This window comes from Hippoglossus stenolepis, chromosome 19 (assembly GCF_022539355.2).
Source record: "Hippoglossus stenolepis isolate QCI-W04-F060 chromosome 19, HSTE1.2, whole genome shotgun sequence".
Lineage (NCBI taxonomy): Eukaryota > Metazoa > Chordata > Actinopteri > Pleuronectiformes > Pleuronectidae > Hippoglossus > Hippoglossus stenolepis.
This window is the reverse complement of record NC_061501.1, coordinates 10,492,422-10,509,352: the sequence shown is the minus strand read 5'-3', so window position 1 is coordinate 10,509,352 and position 16,931 is coordinate 10,492,422. Positions and strand designations below refer to the sequence as shown.

At 43.7% G+C, this 16,931-nt stretch overlaps 1 protein-coding gene across 4 annotated transcripts in view; it reads left to right on the top strand.

The window, feature by feature from the left end:
* Nucleotides 1-16,931, top strand: part of sema5a (sema domain, seven thrombospondin repeats (type 1 and type 1-like), transmembrane domain (TM) and short cytoplasmic domain, (semaphorin) 5A) — a 127,566-nt gene that overhangs the window by 66,720 nt on the left and 43,915 nt on the right. For all 4 annotated transcript variants that reach the window (XR_004694183.2, XM_035142654.2, XM_035142652.2 and 1 more), the window contains 6 exons: nucleotides 795-1,080; nucleotides 2,409-2,544; nucleotides 6,738-6,942; nucleotides 10,781-10,988; nucleotides 12,758-12,875; nucleotides 15,808-15,989. Coding sequence is in view for 3 of the 4 variants with exons in the window: in XM_035142654.2 (XP_034998545.1) it covers nucleotides 795-1,080; nucleotides 2,409-2,544; nucleotides 6,738-6,942; nucleotides 10,781-10,988; nucleotides 12,758-12,875; nucleotides 15,808-15,989 (1,135 nt within the window). In the remaining variant the exon portion in view is untranslated. The remainder of the gene's footprint in view (nucleotides 1-794; nucleotides 1,081-2,408; nucleotides 2,545-6,737; nucleotides 6,943-10,780; nucleotides 10,989-12,757; nucleotides 12,876-15,807; nucleotides 15,990-16,931) is intronic.

Sequence of the window (16,931 nt, the reverse complement as noted above, 5' to 3'; positions counted from 1 at the left end):
CAAAATCGATGTCCTCTTCCCTCGGACCCACTTCAAACACTGACCTCCTCAGTGCAGGTCGGGGAACTTCAGACGTCTTAGGGGCCGAGCCCGCAGCGGCGCAGGTGAATCAGTATCTTGTCAGCGGGTGACTTTTATCTGATTCACATTTAAGATAAATTGGGGAAAAAAAAGAATTCAACCTTCTGAGAAAAGGTTTAATCACTAATTTTATGGCAAATTGATTTTTTTCCCTCCGTCTACCCCCTCCCCCCTGCCCTCCGAGGGGGGCCGAGGAGAAGAGGATTGAAATGAGGGGTCGGGGGGGGAAACACGCTTTCATTTAAAGGTGGATTAAATCACTGTCAGCGAGAATAAAGTGTGCAGTTTAGATCCAATAGTGTCATACATAAAGATGAACGCCTCGTGGTGACGGTGTTGTGTAGGTCGCGTGTTTCAGATACGGCGAGAGTTATTACGCTACACCTGTTTTGGCCATTTCTCATTCTAACCTTTAGGTGTGGGGGGGGAGTGAAAAATTAGTTTTCTTATTACAACACAACGCCATTAATAACAAGGTCTGTAGTTATTAATCCTCTTCACCTGCTGTTGTGTGGGGGCCGCGCACTCTCACACACTGAGTCAATCAGTCATAGCATATACCCGCTCACGCTCCCCTTCCCTCTCACCGCCGCAACCTTAAATATTTTTCTTGTGGTATTTCCCTCCTTCTCTCTCCATAACTGTCTTCAGTTTTTATTTCAGTTTTTTTCTCCGTCGGTCTCCCACTCATCTTATTTCTGCTACTTCGACAGAACCCAACTTCGTCTCCTCCTACGACATCGGCAACTTCACCTACTTCTTCTTCCGGGAAAACGCCGTGGAGCACGACTGCGGCCGCACGGTGTTTTCCCGCGCTGGGCGAGTCTGTAAGAATGACATCGGCGGACGCTTCCTCCTGGAGGACACGTGGACGACCTTCATGAAAGCGAGGCTGAACTGCTCCCGACCCGGAGAGATCCCCTTCAACTACAACGAGCTGCAGGGAACCTTCTACCTGCCAGAGCTGGAGCTGCTCTACGGCATTTTTACCACCAACGTGTGAGTAACATGAGATGATTTAAAATACAATAAGAAATAATTAACTTTCTTCGTTCTTACAAAATGGGACTTTGTTCCATCAGATTTTAAATCCACAGTGTGTCGTTAGCTAAGTCCAGACCCCGTCCCTGGTTTCGCTCTCTGTTCTTGCACATGACAAGTTTAATTATCAAAATCCGTCATAAATTTGTAATAGTTTTCCAAACAATCCATCATACATTTCAGACGAATAGATGAAATCTAATTTCTTCTTGTTTCAACCTGGCAACCTTCAGTTTAATCATCGAAATGTTGGCATTACAGGGCATGAACCTGGCACGTGACCTTATTGTACCATACATACTGAACATAAACTGAAACACATGAAAATGCTGTTCAAGGCCAAGTGAATAATAAGTTTATTTTCAAATATAAATCCTCTCCCAAACTCCCAAACCATCTACAAACATGGTTGCATAATGTAGCAGCCATCTGACATTTAAATCTAATAAAAGAAGGTTATTATTACACTGTATCATGCAAACAGAGCCTGTAAGAGAAGGGATGTAAACTATTGTTTTCTATTTCACAAACAGATCAACCTTTTCCTCTTTTTGTCTCGGCATGTTTGTTTTTTTTTGCTTTCTCATACTCACAAACACACACACACGCACGCACGCACGCACGCACGCACGCACACACACACACACACACACACACACATCCACACACACACACATGCACGCACACACATTTACTAAAAGCTGAGTAATCTATTCTTTATGGTCAATGCCTTCGCATTGCTGAAAAAGGAGTCTTTTGAAGGGTATTGGAAACATTTCCCCCTGCAGGCACAGAGTTTAATGAACAGCCGCAATGGATTATAATTCACATCGCCCAAGTCTCACAGTATGAGTTGAGAGTTAATACTCTCATTCTTTACTTTCTCTTCAGCGGGGAGAGATGGTACTTGTTGAAACTGACAGCTTAAAAAGTCAAAGCTGTATTTCAGGCCTGAGATCTGAACAGTTAATCAGACAAGGCTGCACAGTTTAATTGTTTCCTCTTGCCTGATTTACAGTCCAATAATGACAATCACTTACACTAACGTCTGCATCCGTCTCTTCGGGGTTTGATTTGTACTTTTGGGTGAACGTAGTAAACATAGTGGGGTCAGCTTTACAAATAGCAACACAATCTCTACAGTTTCCTGCTGCTGCTGCTGTGGTGTCCTTTTCAAAACGTCTTTACTCACAAAGCTCCCTCTGCATCTCCCTCTCTCACCCGCCACCCCCCCTCCATCTTCTCATCCTTTGGATTCCTCTTCCCCTTTTTTCCCTGACATTCAGAAACAGTATTGCTGCATCTGCGGTGTGTGCCTTCAACCTCAGTGCCATCACACAGGTTTTCAACGGGCCCTTCAAGTACCAGGAGAACTCGCGGTCGGCCTGGCTGCCGTACCCCAACCCCAACCCGGACTTTCAGGTAACAGAGCAGTACGGGTGTGTTTGTGTTTGTGGGAGAAGACCAAGAGTCTCCATCCACAAAGTGATGACGTGTTTTTCTGAACCATCAATATTTAATTAATATTGGGATATTTAATAGGTTATAAATAGGATTCAAAACTTTAAATGTGTGGCGCTAGAGGATAAGTGCCAGGTCCTATGATTCTTTTGGAATCATAGTAAAGGAGGTTTTGTTTTCGCCACTGTCCTTCTGTTTCTTGGTTTGTTTGTTTTTGAGAAAGATTACGCAAAAAAAAAAAAAAGATTACCCATTACCATGACACTTGGAACGATGCAGAATTCATCAGGGAAAAGTCCATTACATTTTGGTGCAGATCCATTTATGTTTTTTCGCTTTATTTACATGGCGAGATTGGATGTTTTTTTAACATTCTAGTCTATTTCTCAGAAATTTATTTATGGATCGTTGATGAAAACAATCAGGCATGTGTGCAATTTGGTGCAGATAACAACCAATAAAACAACAGGACATCTCCATCTCTAAAGCCATGTTGCTTGAACGGCTCAGACCATGTTTATTCAAATGGTTTGTAAACTCCCTGTGTGAATTTAAATCCACAGCTAATGGTGAGGAAATTTATACCCAACACGCTGTCCAATCAGCCAGACAATATGCACAGCTGGGTGCACGCCTCAGGAAATGTATGCGGATGGAATGTATGTGTTCATCCTGATGCCTCTGCCTCTGAGTCCCAATGAGGGCGTCGCTCTCACTAATTCCCTCTCTCGCTCTCTCTGAATCAGCCCTCTCTCTCTCTGCTCATGAACACACATCACGACCGCTCGTTATTAAATGCAGTGACTTTAACAATCGCGCAGTCGCTCCTTTAAGATGCCTTCTTCTTTTTCACTGTAGTCCTTCCTAATAAACTGTTGTTGTTTTGCACAAATGCCACTTAATGTTTATACTCTGTGCTGAAACAAGGGGAGATGGGGGGGGGCAAATCCCCAAGCACGGGCACTTCATCCCGATATGAGGCGCCGTTCGATCCCGATGACACGGGGGGGAATGTTTTATTAGCGGCAGAAGTGGCTCTCAGTTGTAACAGGCTTAGCAGATATTGAGGGAGCTAATCCACGCGGCTCTCCATGAAGGATTGAATTCCCTCTGACGCCCGGCTGCCAGCGGATGACACACGTCTCACTTCCACACGTGTTTCCCATCACGGCCCTTCCATCATGTTTCCGTCAAACCGGGCAGAGGCAAGGCGCCTCGTAACGCCTGCTCTCGAGAAGTTACACGCACACACACACGTTATCTATAATGACATGCTCCTGCAGGAAAAGTGCTAGCTGTGACAATTTGCAAAAAAAAATTAAAATGCACATGCACACACCCACAAATCTGTGACATATGAAGCGTCTCACTGCCTTCATGCATGCACATATCTCTGCATGTCAGCCGCTAGCGATAAAAATTTGCTTGGCTTCAAGAAAACCAATTTTCACTATCTGGTCAACGCTGACCACAGATTTATCCAGTTCAGCACACTTCAGGTACATAATAGAAGGGTTTCCATGTACCACAGGCTTTCATAAGGCTGTGTTCCTCAAGGATAAACAAGGATCAGTTCTTCCTCTCTATCCCCATCTCTCCATTTAAGCCCCGGTACAATAGCTTCTCCTCAGCGCTAGACTGATGCGCACTTTATCTAGGTTTCAGTGACATCTTAATCAAGCATTTGTCAATGTTGGGGGATTAGATTTACGAGCTCAGGATTTATGGCCTGTCTGTTTTCATCCGTCCGCGCGCACACACCTACACACACTCACCTACACGGATATATACCTGGAGAAAGCCACTGACCACTCACACATCTTATAGACAAATACACACACACACATAAGACAGGGTTATAGACTGCTGCCAAATAGGGATAATTATGACTGTGAACTCATCACAACACACACTGGTCATTGATTGAGAGCTTAATTCCCCGTCTGTCCGCAAAGAAAATCCCCCTATTTATTTGAACCGCACACATTGATCCCGCTTGGTTTATTCGGGCAATGAGTCATGTTTGTTGTGCATTAGGAGCTAATAACGTCTCTGGGTTGTATAGGTTTTCTGTCCATCTGTAATTATTTACTGTAAAAAAAAAAACGCCTTCATTGCTAAGCTCCATATATAGGAAAATATGTAAAGTTAAACTCTGAGCCAGATGCTGATAGAAAAGTTGTGTGAGACGTCAGTTCGCTTTGCTTTACATCTGATGAATGATTTGTTTCGATTGAGAGCCAACAAAATATTGGAATCATGTTCGGGATGAGGGAACTTTCAATATCTCAGGACGCATTTTAAACAAAAGCCCATTCTGCAAATGCATGTCGTACAACCGCCATACATCTCCGCGGCCCTCATCATTCTGGCAGAGCAGAGCGGGACAGCTGGGTGTTGTACGGGCCGTCAGCCAAATGATGTCCCTCACCTTGACTCCACCGCGGGAAACCATCAGCATCCATCTCCCTGTGCACTCACAGGTGTCGCAGACCCTCAATGGTCAGCGCCTATGCTTTGTCTCACTGTGGCAGGAATACGATCACGCGGACACTTTAGGATTTAATACACACACATGCGCGCAATGCAAGGACAAACCACGAAAGGAAACCTAAGACATATGTCATTATGTGGCCGACGACAGACGAGTGGAATACATTTTCGCCATTAAGCAGGAGGCAAATTCGCAGCACACAAACACATACACACAAACAGTGTCGCATTCCCCTTGTCCTTCAGGGCTTTAATTTCCCATCTTCTGATGTAGCGAGGTCACTGATCCGTTTCCCATTCAGGGGGAAGCCCTCCGTGTTTCTCATCTGTCATTCCACGAGAAGGCCAAGGATTGATCTGTGTGAAGTCTCAGTGCTGCTGCTACTGTAGCTGGTCAGCGGGAACTAATCGCCACCCAAGGCCCCGTTTTCGTTCTTGTTCGACGAGGCTGTGTGTGATTAGCCTGGAGCGACTTCGCGCAGCCCATCTGAGTTTCTGTGTTCAAACGAACAGCGCAGTCGTTTGGGTTCGTGTAATGGTGGAGCGCAGCTTGAATTTGTTTTTCTAGGAGAGGGCCCATTCTTTGTGGACGGGATCTCAATCCGCAATCCTGACCCCATCCTGGGACCTCTTTTACCGGAGAGGACATGCATGGTTAGCTTTACTGCTCCAGCTCTGCCTCAGCTCGGCTGCGAGCGTCACCTTGTCCTGCTCCGTTTGGTGGAGAAAACACTTCATTTACACCCCAAGGAAGAATATTGTCACAGTCACACCATGTGAAAATGAACTATCAACATGAAAACTTTGGATATTATTATTGGACAGTGACGTTTAGAAGTGCCTCTGATCACAGTGTATTGCGTAATATACTATTTCCTATCCAATACAAGCAGTTCCCTTTCATTGAACTCTTTCTCAGAAAATGAACCGTGGGAAATATCTTACATCCCAGATATTTCACATTATACCCGATTGCCGTGATACTGACTCTGCTGCTGCAGCATAACTCCACTGGGACATAGAGAGTGAATGTGGAGTCAACAATAACCAAACCAAACGCGTGATGATCAAATCTACTTGTGCTTATTAATGTGAGATACCTCTGTGTTTGGAACTGCAATGTTTTCTAGGCTCCTGAAATCTCAGGTGTGAGTCATTTTGATACTTGAGGCCCGAAAAAAAATTGTACCAACCCTCTGGGACTCTGTTGTGTGAATGATATTGCAACATTTTTATTTATAAAATTCGAGTATCAGTTATGAAGCTGTAAAGAGGACACCATTCTTAAAACGCATATTTCTGAAAAACACATTATTATTGGGACACCAATAAACCTCACCAGCAATATATATGCATATGAGGAGGAATCTAATAAAAGAGATAACTCCTTGCTCAGTTAAACATTCATTTACTCTGCTTCCATCAGCCCCAGTGTATTGACTACAAGGCCTTAAGGTTGTGAGGACAGCAAACCATTGCAATGAGGAAGCAATTGGCTTTAAAGCCTCGGTCATTTAATCATTCAATCCCTCACGTTTCCTGTCGAATTTCTGGATTTCTGGCCGTGACTTCGCAGGCTTATTAACGTAGCTTGCATCATCATCGGCTTTCAGCAATGTCCTCACTCAAAGCTTTTCCTGTCCCACTTCACCCCCCCACAGTGCGGCACCATCGACTCGGGCACCTACGTGAACCTGACCGAAAGAAACCTGCAGGACGCCCAGAAGTTCTTGCTGATGCACGAGGTGGTCCAACCCGTGGTTCCCGTGCCCTATTTCATGGAGGACAATGTGCGCTTCTCTCACGTGGCGGTGGATGTGGTGCAGGGGAAAGACATGCTGTTTCACATCATATACCTGGCGACTGGTAGGTACTGGTAGCATCGTGTGTGTGTGTGTGTCTCCGCATGTGTCCTGTTTGTGTAGATTTCTTTCCTTGCTTGGCTAAACGTTTTGCAAAATTGGTTTGTTTTCATCCGTGTGTAGTGTCTTTGTTTTGACATGCTTTATTTATTACATTCTCCTAGGATTTTTATAGTTTCTTAAAGCCCCTGTAAGCACATGTTCTCACTGGGCTTTTTGATATGAGCAGTGGCTTCCTACATAAACACACACTTTACTATCAAATTTAGGAGTTTTGGTTATTTCACATGTGGTTTTGTTTTGTCTTTTATGTTTGTCTGTACGGTTTAGATAGGGCTTGCATGCATGCATGTGCACCATCAGTTTAGTGGTTAGAAACATAAGGCTGCTTTCTAGAGCCTGTTCTAAACCTTTTCTGTTTGGCCTGTGGTAACACTGGTTGCAGATTTCTTTTTTGAAAAATGACCTGCGGCAAGTAAAGACCGACTGCTGCTCTCAGTCCACAGAACCCTAAAGCTGCACCACCGCTGCTGCCCTAAGAGCTGTTCCCCTGTGTATTCAGAGTTCCCTGAAGCAGAAGCCCGAACTGGAGAATCAGTGATCGACAGTGTCACTTCTGTTTGTTCCCAGAGCTACAGACGGCTTGTCACCTTTTCCTTCAAAGTTTATTAATAGTGCGTATCACATCTTCAGATCGCACCAAATTTGACACAGCACTTTCCTGTGACCTTAATAATACACATTCCAAGTGTGGAGCTGATAACGGTTCTCGGGGCACGTGTTTTACACACAGACAGGCAGGCAGACAGAGATTTCTGGAATTATTACCAAGATACACATAATATATGCAATAATTGTTGCTTCTACATTAATGAACATTGATCTTTTTAGATAAATACTTAAAATATCAGTTGCTTTAGGCCCTTGAAGTTCATTTTTGCAGGAGAAAAAACAGGCCTGCAACAAGAATAAAGGGCCAATAGATCTTCGGTTCTGAGGACACATCAAAGCTCGGTCTGCTGACACAAGTTTAATCACTTTTTACCACCATGTGTTCTCCATATGCACTGACAGAACACACACACATAGAAACCATGTAACTCCTTTGCACTCCTGCACAAAGAGAGCAAAGTAAGCATGAGACGTGTAAAATGAAAACAGGCGGGTAATTAATAATACAAACACACACGGCTCCAATTTAACCCTCACACTGTATGAACTGCATGAGACAGCCTGCTTATCAGCACACTGTTTAATCATCCTGGTGAGACAGTGTGTGATGTTAGACTTGGCAAAGAGCTGAAAACTGTATCAACACAATGGCAGATTCACTCCAGTGTCTGTTCTGTGTTATGATATAACACAGTGTATGGATTACAGACGGATGTACAGGACAGAATTCGAACACAGTGACCCATTTCGCTGTGATAATGTACCATAGGCCCAGTGGGAAATGTCAACATGATCTTCCTGTAGTAGTGTTATTTTAGGATATATCGCTGGCAGTCGAGACACACACACTCACACACACTCACACACACACACACACACACACACACACACACACACACACACACACACACACACACACACACACACACAGACACACAACCTGTTCCAGTTCAGTGCCTCCGTGCTTGGCATCTCCCTCAAAAACTCCCCTCTCATTGTTTGCATGGTGCCGTGATCAATGTAGCGTCAGACCGGGAGCTGCCCACACTGCAAGTTCCCCAGACACAAACCAGACACTAATGAAAACATCTGAAACGCTGCCAAGGCCATTGGGTAGCGTACACACTGTGCCTAATCATATGCCATTATTAATGCTCAAACGCACTCTGCTGATTGGGGCCGCTGCAGAGAACCCGATAGATCTAAGTTAGGGGCCAAAGAAGTCAGGATTTCATCTAAATTGTTATTCGGCACTCGTTAGTAAATTCAACCCTGCAGCAACTTTTTACTCCTTCAGTCAGCATGAACAGAATTCAGTTCAAGATATAATATGTAACAATTCTTCATTTAAATGTCTAAAAAACGATGAGACCTTTGTTATATATATATTGTTTGTTGTGTACCTTCATTATCCAAAATGTTTCCAACAATGCTCAAACGCAGAGAAATCCCCAATTTGATTCAAAGTAATGAGACGTTTCCTTTTGGTTGCCTATTAATTGCGTCATATCCCCTTTGCCTGTGGTTTTGCCCGTCAAGTCATGTCTGACAAAGGAGAAACACACTGTTAGAGAGTTTGCTGTTTTTGTCTTCCACTGTTTGTATTGGTCACTCGTAATGTATCACGGTTATTCATTGCCGTTTGCTGTGTAAACGTGAATAAAACTTTATTACATGACCTCATCAGGGAGCAAGAATTGCACCTGAGTTGCATCAGGTAGATTTTCATCTGCTAAAAATATCATGTTAACACTATTTAATATTTTTCACTGAAAAAGGTTGTTACTTTAGTAATTACTTCACAGAACAAGTAAGACAAAGGTGCCTTGAATTAACGGAAGTTCCCACATTTACATGTCACATTTTATTTTAACACATATAAAAAAAAAGAATGATTAGAATAGTGGGTGCTTTACTGACAAGTATTAGTAAGATATAAAAACAGAAAAATAGTGAATCAAAAGAATAGTACTTATTCAAGTCCTTTTTACAATGCAATATAAATACATAGTACCTCAAATCAGTGGTGCAATAATAATAACAATAATAAAGTACTGCAGTGCCATCTTGACCTAAGTGGAATAGTGTGGTGGGATTAGTGGCAGCAAGTCAGCAGAAAAATATTGATATTAATTTCTAAGAGCAATGTAAATAAACCAGTTTATTATTATTGGCAGAAAGGTTTTACGTCACATTGTATTTCAGCCCATATCATACATCATTGAGAATGTGGGCCCCATGGCTCCATGTAGTTATGAAAAAGGATCAGAGATTATATTACATTTATTATTCACCATTTTGTCTGTGTAACGTAATATCATATTAATGTGTCATTGTAAAAGAAATGACTCACTATATGGTTTAACAAGCATCAGATGACTTGGCTGTGTTTACTGCACATCAACGGTTAGCACACAGCTCTCTGGATGTGCTGTCCTCACAGTGAAGCTGCAGGCTGCTGCAGGGCAGCTACCTTGATGCTTCTTTGCAGTGAATAACATTAGCAAACCGCTACAGACACACAACATGTGAGTCATATGTTACTGCCCAGCACCGCTTGGGGCAATGCTTAACTTTCACATCCTCGCACCTATTAGCAAATTCACCCTTCTTCCTTTGGCATCGCCGTGCACCTAATTACTTGTCTCTGCACGCAGGGGATTTCATGTATAATAGATGATGTTTGTTTTAGCTCTCCCAAAAGAAGATCTGCCACTAACTTTATCTCACAGGGGGCCCACCTTATATAAAATAAAGGTCAGGACATATTCATAATGACGTTGATTTACACACACTCTTCTCTTTCAGAAATACTAAATGGTTGCTTTCTTTGGAATATCTCCTTAAAGAAAAGTGGGGCCAGAAATCACGTATTCAGTTGCCGAATGCACCTCCCTGGTTGCATCGACAGCGCTGTATGTTGATGGCGTAACCCAGCTTGGCACGCCGGCCCCCGACAGTCTTTTTGACTTAGTTATGAAGTGTTTGTTCGGTGGTTCACGCTGAGTTCGCGCCAGCTTTTGTTCAGTTTTGCTTATCCTAGATGTTTTTTTGGTGTTGTGGTTTTTCTCCTCTTAAAAACCCTCCCTCTCCTTCGCCGCATCACCTTTACTCGTGCAGATAAACACCCTCCTTCTTCTTTTGTGACCAAATCCTTTCTTCTCTTCCAGATTATGGCACTATCAGGAAAGTGCTGTCCCCTCTCAATCAGTCCACGGGGAGCTGCTTGTTGGAGGAGATCGAGCTGTTCCCGCCCAGGAAGAGGCAGCCGATCCGAAGCCTGCTGATCCTCCACAGCCGCAGCGAGCTTTACGTGGGCGTGAGGGACCAGGTCATCAAGATCCCGCTGAAGAGATGCAGCTACCACAAGAGCAGGGAGTGAGTGCATTCACACGCAGACACCATTAATCTCAATGGAAATTGCCAAAAGCAAATGTGCACACAACCAAGTTTTAAAGCTCCCTCTCTCATAAGACGCTCTTTATCTGGGAGGGCCAGGCCTGTGTTGTTGGTCAGGGGCCTTTGCTGAGATTTAAAACCCTGTAAATCAGCTTTTGTCTGAGCCACTGGAGGTGCCCACAGCTGTCCCCTGTCCGTCCGTCTCACTGTCTTCCCCTAGTTGTCTAAAAAAATGTGCATTTTTCCGTCCCGCGCACAGTTCTGCTGCAGCCGTGTGCGTTTTTATCAGATATATTGAGTTTCCGTCTGTGTGGAAGACGCTCCGTCAAGGCATAAATATTGGCAAAGAAAACCCAAGACACAGGCCGAGGTGTGAAGACTCACCACAAAATTGGGATCCCATCCATCATCACACGCAGGGACGGGCTCACACCTTCCATTCCTTATTCCGCACACATTGAGCTGTTATTGGAATGCACGGAAGAGTTAAGGCTTCATATTACTGCCTTGACTCTATGTTATTCACTGCAGCCATCACGGCACTTCATCACCTCTGTGACATTCTCTTCTTCTTCTTCTTCTTCTTCTTTTTGAGAGAGAGCAAAAAAAAAACAACAGCAACAACAGATAAAAAGATATAAAACCACGCGAAGGGACCGGCAGCTACAAAGAGAGTTACTGGGTTCATCACTGACATTTCTTTGAGGTGTACTTGTTTGAAATATTAGAAGGCTGTCTGTGCAGCTCACTGATGGGCGGTGTTCATTCTGCGAGGCCCTTTAGGCCCTCTGAAAGACAGGTAATAGCTTGTTTCTTCTCCCTGTCATTTAACACCACCGTCGCCACCCCTGATATCCTTTCCCCGCGCAGACGCACACCATAAGGCTCCGCTTCCTGCTCGCCACCCAGACGCTACGTCAGCCACCCTCTGTGTGCAGACGTGCACGAGGGTTCGCCTTTTCCACGTTTACGTACGGATGAATGCATGTGATCTTACGCCTTTTCACGAGTGTGTTTGTGTCTGTGTCTGCAGACGAAACCCGCAGACAATTTTGGTTACATTTCACAGGGGGCATGTCAGGCTGCATTGACGCCTGTGGCTCAGAGATATGTCAGTGGGCTGTCGCTGCAGATTCACATTTGCATGAAAAAAAAATAAGTAACATCAGGCTTTTTTATTGCACTCAATAAAGCACCTGAAGCAGATACGACAAAGACAGATATTGCTATCGCCGCTATTTTTAGGGCTGATAGGGTATTTGAGTCAGAAATGAACGTGTGTGTGTGTGTGTGTGTGTGTGTATGCAAATGAACAATTGTAATCCTGGTCGTCGGCAGAAGATTACCTGAAAAATCAGTCGGCACATTGTGTTTAGACATAATTTTACAATGCTGATGCAATGCAGGCATTGTAGAACATCCCAGTGCTCCACATTCAAAAGTAAACAAAATTAACATTTCTCTTCTCATGCCTTTCTGGGGTTTTTTTTCTCTTTTCTTCCCTCTCACTTGAGTTGCTTCTCTTCTTTCTACCCTGACGTCTTTTCTCCTCTCCCGCCTTATCTCGCCCTTTGTCCCACTCGTCCCACTTCGTCTTTTTACCTTTCATATCTCCTTCCTCAGTCTGATGGCAGATTTCATGTCTTTCCCCCTGTCTCTATTCATGCATGACAGGTTAATATTCCCTTAAGTCCATTAAAAGCAAATGACTACTCTCTTTCTCTCTCTCTCTCTCTCTCTCCCTCCAGAGCATGTGTGGGGGCCAGGGACCCGTACTGTGGCTGGGATCTGTTGCTGAAGAAATGCACCACCCTGGAGGAAAGCGTCCGGATGAGCCAATGGGAGCAGAGCATCACCAAATGCCCCGTGAGTGTCACCGCGTGCCGCTCCCTAATCTTCACTCACTTTATTGTAGTTCACTTTCTTTTTGCCGCTCTCGCTCCTTCTTTTATCCGTACTTTCAGACCTTGAAGTTGGTATAAAAAAAAAATCCGTGCTCACTTGACATATAGATGTAATACTCTCATCTGCTCCCACAACCTACAAGCAACAGCTCCTCAAAGAAACATATCCTCTGTATCGAAGAAAAAGTACATTGGGACTGAGCCACTTGACCCCAGAGAATGATCAAGAGTGAATGATCGTTCACCTACTTGTTCACGAGCCAAACAGCTCATTTTATTTTAATGTGCACCAAATTGGGGAGCAGTGCAAGGGGGTGGTGAGCCTCTCGGTTTCAGCACGGCTCAGCTTCTTTTCAGTGTTTCGCACATCATCTTCAAGCCGGTCACAGCAGAGAGGGCTGTGTGCCTCCATACCCTTTCATTTTGGCTTCATGTTCAGAGGAATATTTGGCACCGAAGCCACCGAGCACCCGGTGGCGTCTGTCAGCAGAGCGGAAATTTACTGCAACCACACAGACATATGGACACAGACAATCGTGGACGCACATGTGCATAAACAGGCACATTCTAGCTTCAGCGTGTCGCTCTCGGCTTCAGCTGTGTTCCAATTCAGAGCCCCCCCTCCTTCAGGTGCTTCGTCGCCCGGGCCGAAATTAGACGGTTTGCGTGATTTGCGTCAACAGCCTGTCCCGTCCTTATCGCTGTCGCCTAGCAACAGAGCTGCAGTTGCACACGATGGGAAAGTTTGAATGCCCCGTGGTTTGTTAACATGTGTAGCTGTTCAGTTGAGTTGATACCTCATTTAAATGTGCAAGCATTGGACATTTTGGTTTCGTCAACTGCCGCCGTCTTTATATCTTTGAAAAACAGATCGACACTGAAGCGCAATGAATCCTGGGTAAGGTTGCCCCGAGAAGGATCCATCCATTGGAGCTTTTGTTGGTCAGGGATGAAATTACGTATTTTTCAGACGCTTTTCAAGGAGCTTTCGAAAAAGGGACAGCGTAGTTGAAGCCATACTTTCATTTAATCCATCTCAACCTGTAACGTGTTAGTTCCTCTCTTATCTGCTAATAGTCAATATTTTGAGAAATGCCCTTTCTGCCTTCTTGCCAAATTAAAGTGATAAAATTGCTACTCATGTTTGTAAAGAAAATATGGAGCAGAAACGATAGAACACATTTCCACCAGCCAGCACCTCTAAAGCTCACTAATTAACAAGTTGTGTGTCTAGTAGTGAACAGGGAGTTGCTGCTCCTCGCCAGGAAGTAGTCTGGCACATTTTCATAAAAAGTACAACTTGTCCTTTTTTTTTTTACACACTCTTTATGTCTCACTGTCTCCTCGCTCTAACATCAAATTAAACACAAAAATGAGATGTCAATCTTCTTCAAAAAATGCATCTCCACAAATGCCAGATTATTACTTTAAATGCAGCAACTGATCTAAGATGATAAACATTATTCCGGCAGCAGCCGTGTAGCCACTAATCCTTTCGTTGATGTATTTGCAGGCGGCTGCCAGTGCCTATACCTCTGATGGAATATTTATTAATTCACTTAACCTTTGTTAAACCAGGTCCATCCACTCAGAGTGGGCATGAATTAGCTCCGGCAGTAATAACGTTGTATGCTGACAGAGAGAAATGGCTGAAGCCGACGAATGTGGTCTGCTCGCAGCAATTAAATGCCAAGTCATGAAACTTGGACAGGAAGATCTTTGTCGTGTTAAAGTTTTGCTTGTGATATGTCCATCAACAGTTTGCACAAAGCCGAACTGGCTGGATGTCAAAGTGACGGGCAAAGCTTCCGTAAAAGTAATTTTAATCAACTTCCACTCAAAAAACACGATGTTACAGAATAAAAAGGAGACAGTTATTGTAATTTTTGGTCGGTAAAAAAGAGAAATTATATATATCCACAGAAAACATCATCCTTCAGAGATCTGTAATCTTGTTTCTGTTGTCCTCTCCTTTCTATCCTCCCTTTTTAATTAAAGAAATTGGGCATTTTCTCATCCCTAAAAAGATATATTTATTTACAAAAAAATATACATAATACAAGTAAGAACGGATGCAGGTACCGTGTAATTTATAGTCTCTGCTACAAATGATTGTTGAAAGAAATGTGACGTGCCTTTCAGGCTGTTTACTCTCTGCGACGCAAATGTTCTCTGTCTTAGCCAAGCGTCGCCCATTTAGGCTCACAGCAGAGTTCAATTACCAGCGAGAGCACGGGCGAGATGCTATTCCTGCCTCTGCCAAATCAGCTGATGATAAGGCTGTCTCTTCTCCTTGTGTGAAAGTGTTCTTTTTTGCATTTTGAAATCACCCTGAAATATCGCGGCGACATGCCTCATATCATCCGCACCCTCCCCCCCGAATTTCATACAAGTGATTTTTTTGTATTTAGCTCGTATCGGCCGGGACATCACTCGTAATTCACCTCCCCTGTAATATCGAAGACCGTCCCCGTTTCATTCTGTTTCGCCTCAAATATTTATTTATGTGGCCACTTTTTATTTCCTCCATATTTTACCTTTGCGAGAATGTGTCCATTCACCAGCTTTCGTTTGCCTTTCTGAATCACTCGTTTTGCTTTGCTGGAATCGCATCATAACCTCAGACAATTTTCATACATCTTCCCCGTGTTTAAGGCACATTTGTGCTCCTGTAACTGCCGCGTTTTGAATGTGCTATAAACGGTGCGGTGCGGTTATTTTTTGCATCTGTTTGAGGGAAATTGATTTCTGTTTGCATCCTCCGTAGCCATCGGCTGTGTTTCCCAGAGCAACACATTACCGAGAGCATCGGTCTAATGCAGCAACCGGTTTCAGAGAAAAGCTATTACCCTCAAATGTTTTATTTCTGCTCCTTTTTTTTCCGTTCCCAACAGGTCCGTAATGTGACGATCGATGGAGGCTTCGGAGCCTGGTCCGGCTGGTCCATGTGCAGTCACACTGACGGTGGGAGTGCGGGGGCCTGTCTGTGCCGGACGCGAGCCTGTCATAACCCTGCCCCTCAGTGCGGGGGCCAGCAGTGCCACGGGATCAGTGTGGAGGTCGCAAATTGCTCCAGGTAAAATGTTTCAGTGATGCACATCTGCAAATCATCCGGCTGCCTCTATCAGTCTCCTCTGAACATCTCCACATCTGGATAAAGACACAGAGAGAGACACATATAAAGACTCATTGCCTGCGTCCTCACAACTATTCATTAGAAATCCTATTGTCGGCTCTCAGCTGACGTACTACAGAGTTAAAATTAACTGTGATGATGCTGCTGCGCCTCAATCTGCTTATTTAACAGAGCATGTGAATGTTTTCTTTCATGAAAGATACATTTTTGTTAAGTAAAGGCAAAGCAACTGATAATGTTATTGTCATTGTCATATTATCCTTTGTTTTAAATAATCAATTCATGCTTTACCCGTGCTCAATGAAAAAAACTCAAAAGCAGCACATACTCACATATGAGAGGCTGTAACACAGAAATATGATATCACATATTCTTTTAATTATGAACAGTCTGTCAAATTAGCCTTTGATTCCTTTTCTATTCACTGTCTAATTAATAAATTCCCTGTTTTAAACGCTAGTTGAATCACATGGCCTCAAGTCATATGACATTAGTGCTGACAGTGTCACCTCATATAGACTTTATACCTGCACATATATACTGCACCATTAAAACAGTGTTCATCTCACGATAAAGAGAGGAATCTATATCTGCCTGTCCGTTTATCTGTATTTCGATTTTCTTGACAACCACTCATCCGATTGACTTCAAACTTGGGTGGAGTGTTGCTGAGGACCCAAGGAACATTGACTGTGAAGTTCATGGATGAGCGGTTCTCTAAAAAAACTTTACTTTGTTGGTATAAGGATGCTTGAAACCTCTGTACATTCAGTATGTTTCTGGAACAGATATTTAGTAAAAATTAGTTTGGGTGATTCTCTCAAAAAAAGCGATTAGCCCCATATTGACATTTTGGACGAGAACTGCAGTCGATTTTTATAA